General features: G+C 38.2%; 1 protein-coding gene across 1 annotated transcript in view; it reads left to right on the forward strand.

Annotated features, from left to right (window-relative positions):
• The window catches only part of LOC104967382 (copine-9-like), a 69,301-nt gene that overhangs the window by 52,214 nt on the left and 11,807 nt on the right, over positions 1–5,280 (forward strand). Inside the window, exons 5-9 of the mRNA XM_010796791.1 lie at positions 971–1,012; positions 1,225–1,300; positions 2,425–2,478; positions 2,722–2,783; positions 3,168–3,214. Coding sequence (XP_010795093.1) covers positions 971–1,012; positions 1,225–1,300; positions 2,425–2,478; positions 2,722–2,783; positions 3,168–3,214 — 281 coding nt within the window. The remainder of the gene's footprint in view (positions 1–970; positions 1,013–1,224; positions 1,301–2,424; positions 2,479–2,721; positions 2,784–3,167; positions 3,215–5,280) is intronic.

Here is a 5,280-nt window from a genome sequence, read left to right on the forward strand (position 1 = left end):
ATGCATGCCCACCGAGATAGGCATGCACCTCGCGGGAGCGCGCACAGCGTGAAACACAAACTCCCAGACATTTCAATGATCTGTACGGCAAAGTACGGTTTGGAAAATAGCCTATATCATTTCCTTTTGGAGGGGATGCATAACACGACAAACACCAGAGCCTCGCTGCGGGGAAACTTTGGCGCTGTTCCGAGTTTGTTCTAATCTGTCAAAATGACAGACTGCTTTCAGATTTTTCCGTCATTGTTTAAAAAAATATTCGGTTAACGCGACCACTGCTGTCCCAGCAACATCAGTACCAAGCGAGAGAGTTTTTTCCACAGCAGGGGATATTGTAAACGCCCATACAACGTGAGTTTTTGGTATTGTTACATCCCTTGTAAAAACTATTAGAGATTAAAGATTAAACTTCCAGTTTTTGGCTAATCAATGCCTATCTTTGAGGAGATTTCTGTGCATTTGCATTAAGTTAAACTTGAATCCAACAATGCCTACAGCAAAAATAAATAGGAGCAAACTGTGTGGGTCTTCACGTTAAAGCTTCATTCCCCATATGCTATTTGTAAGACCTGTGATGTTTTAACTGAATTTTAACCCAGCCCAGTAACTTCACTATATCTTACTCTTCTTGTACTGTATGCCTGTAACATATATACTTGTTGTACGGTATGCTTTATTTTTCATTTGTATCTCTCTCTGTGTCTAAGTTTTGAATAGATGATGTTCACTGCCATGAAGCAGTGAGCATATATAGATTTTTTAATTCAGAGCTCACATAACAACCTGTACCTGCTGTGCAAATAATCCTGTTTGACGTGCGGCTATTGAATCAGTGAATGTGTAATTGCTCTTTTCCCAGTGTGATGCAGTTTTAAAATTCAATGCCATTTTCAGATTCTCGTTATATTGATGGAAGATAATGTGGTACAGAGAACACCTTGAGAAATAAGATATTGTGTTTCTGTTTCAGGACTGTAAAGGTAGATGTCTATGACTGGGATCGAGATGGAAGGTAAAAATAAATCAACTTTCTCTCTCAAATTTTAGAAGAAAGTGAACAGCTTTGTGTACACTCTGTAGGTGAAAATGTGAAGCAGTTACTGTGAGATTGACAGAAACAATAATGGAGCAAGACGTGCGGATAGAGACAAAGACCTGAACATTTCTCTCTGATTATGAAGTATGTGTTCATGCTCGCCTGTCTTTGTGGGTGTTTGTGTGCAGCCATGACTTCATTGGCGAGTTCACCACCAGCTACAGAGAGCTGTCTCGAGGGCAGAACCAGTTCAATGTCTACGAGGTGAGACGTGACATGGGGGGTGGTTTGTTGTTTCTCATAGCTTTTTTCATATGAAATTTCATTATTATGAATTGATATTTTAACTCCAGCTGGCTAGCTCTCTACAGGCTCAAAACAATCTTTCCAACAGCTTTACGAAGCGAAGTAATACAAAATAGGGGATGAAAATGGAAAGGCTGAAAAGATTTTGTAGATATTATTATTTCCCTTTGAAGGAATCGAAGATTTCACACATGGATAAATAAAGTCACAGGAATGAGAGGTCCTGTAATGTTCATTTTTTTATTATTTTGATGCTAAATTGTTACTTGGTTGTAATGATACATGATGAGAAATGTCAATACTCAATGCAATTGAATTAAATAGAAGTATACGAAAGTATGACAACATGTGGCCTGTCCATTTTATCATAGGTTTTTATGTAAACCTCAATGATAATTAAGTAATGATCTTTTTATGACCACCCATCCTATTTTCATCAAACATCAATAATGAATACATGGTACATGTAATGTACTCCTTTCACTGTTATATACACTGAATTCTTACCTAAACATGTGCATTTGACTTTAATGAGGCAAAGCAAAAAGGACCAAGTACATTTTGGATCCTTCATGGTCAAGTTAAGGGTCTTAAAGGCTGTGGTAATTTGAATTAACACTTTCCAAACAAAATCATGACAAGAACTATTTAGTAATTGAGCTAGGAATTTGTGAAAGGATTTCTACGCTCCAAGGGAACTAATTAATAATAACACTGACATAATGACCAAAAAAATGATTAAACAGATTAGTAATGATGGATGGATGGAAGTACAAACCGATGGATGGATGGATGGATGGGTTGGTGGATTGATATACAAATGGATGAATGTATAGGTGTACAAACCTACATTAGGACAAATGTATGGATGGCTGGTTGGATTGATTAATCTTTTCACCTTTCCTTTATTTTCTCTAGTCTAGATTTTCTCAGTAAAACCTTATCAGTTTCAATTCATGGTCTTCAAGTATCAGAACTCTGTTGAATTATTCCTAGTCATTATCAAACATCATTTCAGGGCATGAAGTGGTTTTTACAAGTACACTCTCAATCACTAACTTACTTTTCCGCATCACCGGCAGGTTTTAAATCCAAAGAAGAAAGGCAAAAAGAAGAAATACATCAATTCTGGAACTGTAAGTGCACCCAAGTCTCATGTGCCCAATATCGTCTCCAGTGTAATTTTTCTCATGTATATTTCTTTAGGTATCACCACCGCTAACATCAGCTTCTCTCTCACTGACTATGTTGCTGTCTGGCCACCTGTTTGTCTTTTTCTTCCCTGTCTACCTGGCCCGGTCCCTATCCACCCTCCTTCTCTGTTTATCACTCTGTTTGTGTATTTTATGTGTGTGTGTGCATGTGTGTGTGTTTGCCAGGTAACTCTGCTGTCCTTCAAAGTGGAGTCCGAGTATACCTTTGTGGATTTCATCCGAGGAGGGTGAGTGGAATAATAATTAGACTGCTCTCACAGTGAGTGTCAATAGCCACCATTTTAGTTGTTACTATATTGAATGTTTTAAACCCTCACAGCATCACACAAAGTGTTGGGTGGGGGGATGTGTATTGGTAAAACTCAATTATAAATACCCTATTTATTCACCTCATTCACTTTTAATCACTACTTTCATTTGTTTGACTTAATTATGCCTAAATGATGGTGGAGGGAATATTGTCCTGCCATACTAATTATCCAGTGAACCAGTAAACTAATTATATTGAACGTTAGTGTGTTGATGTGTATGTGTGATGGCAATACAATTGGTATTAAGTGAACTGAAGTGTGTGATCTTTTCTTCTTTGATTACCATTTTCTTTGCAACAGAACACAACTGAACTTCACGGTGGCTATTGACTTCACAGCGTCGAACGGTAAGTTGCTTTGACTTGCATGTATTTTGATTGATTGTAGTACATACAGGTTGGTTTTAGAACTCTTCGATGTCTCCCTTATATTAATTAAAATGCAGTTTGACTAGATGTGGTCATTCAAGCTTTTCAAACTAAACATACAAATAACTATTCTTCTTAACTACTCGGATAGATGAAATACTCGGATAGATGAAATATTATTAGATATCTGTCATTGTGAATAGGTTGCTAATTTATACCCCTGTAATTATGTTGTATGATGTCCTTTTTGTTTTCTGTTGTTTTTATGTGTAACCAATGTGCTGCAGGTCTCCCTTGAAAAAGAGATCGTTGATCTCAATGGGATTTTCACCTGGTTAAATAAAGGCTACAAACAAACAAACAAACAAACAATTGCCATTTTTACATTTCTGTTTCAATTGACAATCAGTATAAGGTCTTTATTAGTAGGCCTAAGCTTTACAGTGTTAAGCTAGAAATTAAATTGGGCATGTTCTGTTAGCAATTGTTTTTGACTATTATTCAGACTATTAATCAGTCAGTCTGCAATGTTCAAAACAAAAGATAAAGTCAGAAATCTAGTTGTAGTCATGGACTCTGACCTAAGTTTCAACAGTCACATTAAAACAATTACTAAGTCAGCCTACTATCACCTAAAGAATATATCTAGGATAAAAAGACTAATGTCACAGCAGGATTTGGAAAAACGTGTCCAGGCTTTTATCTTCAGTAGACTCGACTACTGTAATGGTGTCTTTACAGGTCTCACTAAAAAATCTATTAGAAAGCTGCAGCTGATTCAGAACGCCGCTGCTCGAGTCCTCACTAACACTAAGAAAGTGGATCACATCACTCCTTTTCAGAAATCTTTACACTGCCTTCCTTTGTGTCAAAGAATTGATTTCAAAAATACTGCTGCTGGTTTTTAAAGAACTGAATGGTTTAGGCCCAAAATACATTTCTGACCTCCTGCTAAATTATGAACCATCCAGATCTCTCAGGTCTTCAGGGACTGGTCAGCTTTCTGTCCCCAGATTCAGAACTAAACATGCCAAGGCACACAGGGGATAGGGCGAATGGCTTCACCCGGTCAGCTTCAGGGCCCTTGACTAACATCAGGGTCGGGCCGGACTAACCTCGAGTACGTAATTCTTTGTGTTGGTTGTTATGACTATATTAAAAGGAAAGAAGCACGGGGGTAACGGTAACCCGGGACCTACTGGTATTTATAAGGGGTTGAATTGAAGTGGTTGATGCACGGCAAAGTAATGACCAAATTGATTTAGTAGGAAAAATATAACGATAAATAAAAACGGTCGCTGAAATTAGTATCTAAAACTAGTCTTCGTACGACGATTACCCCCGACTCACGGTCAATTGCAACCTGGTTGTTGTTTAATAAATACTAAAGTGTGTACGTCACCCGCCGGGGTTTGACCAATGGGACACGCATGTGGTTTTGACGATTAGCCCGGATCGTAACCGGTTGGTTTGAACGGGGGAAAGATCCGTAATTTATGCGGGAGCGACTTAAAAACGCGCAACGATTTGGACAATTCCGGGCCTCCGGGGACAAAAGTCGCCCCGAGAGTCCCCCGAGTTTTTACTGGTACGGGGTCTTGTTTACTGACGGTCATATGAAAAAAAAAGAGTGAAGATCTTTCCGGCCGATTTACTAATTATGTAATACAAATAGAGTTAAGCTCCTCCTTATTCCGGTTCCGTCTTCGCGTTGCCCGTCCGCGGGGTTCGAAATAAAATAATATCGGGTGGAAAGTTGTGTTCCGGTTAAGTTTCACGAAATGTTTTTACTTTCCGTGTAATTCTTTTACGCGTCAAATTTTTTGTTACGTAATTTTTCGTTTCTTATTATTTTATTTCGTAATGGTTCTTTTTATGTATTTATTTTCAATGTCACGTCAATTGCTACACTTATCAAAGTTAATTTTCGGGTCGCCGTTTTTCTTTTCGAGCAAGTCCGGACCTAAATGTTCCATCATTATCAACGTCGGCCTGGACGACCAAAGGACCCTACAAACCAAGGTCTATAAACTCGTATTATTACT

The sequence above is a fragment of the Notothenia coriiceps genome, unplaced genomic scaffold (genome assembly GCF_000735185.1).
Source record: "Notothenia coriiceps isolate Sejong01 unplaced genomic scaffold, NC01 NC01_scaffold00037250, whole genome shotgun sequence".
Classification (NCBI taxonomy): Eukaryota; Metazoa; Chordata; class Actinopteri; order Perciformes; family Nototheniidae; genus Notothenia; species Notothenia coriiceps.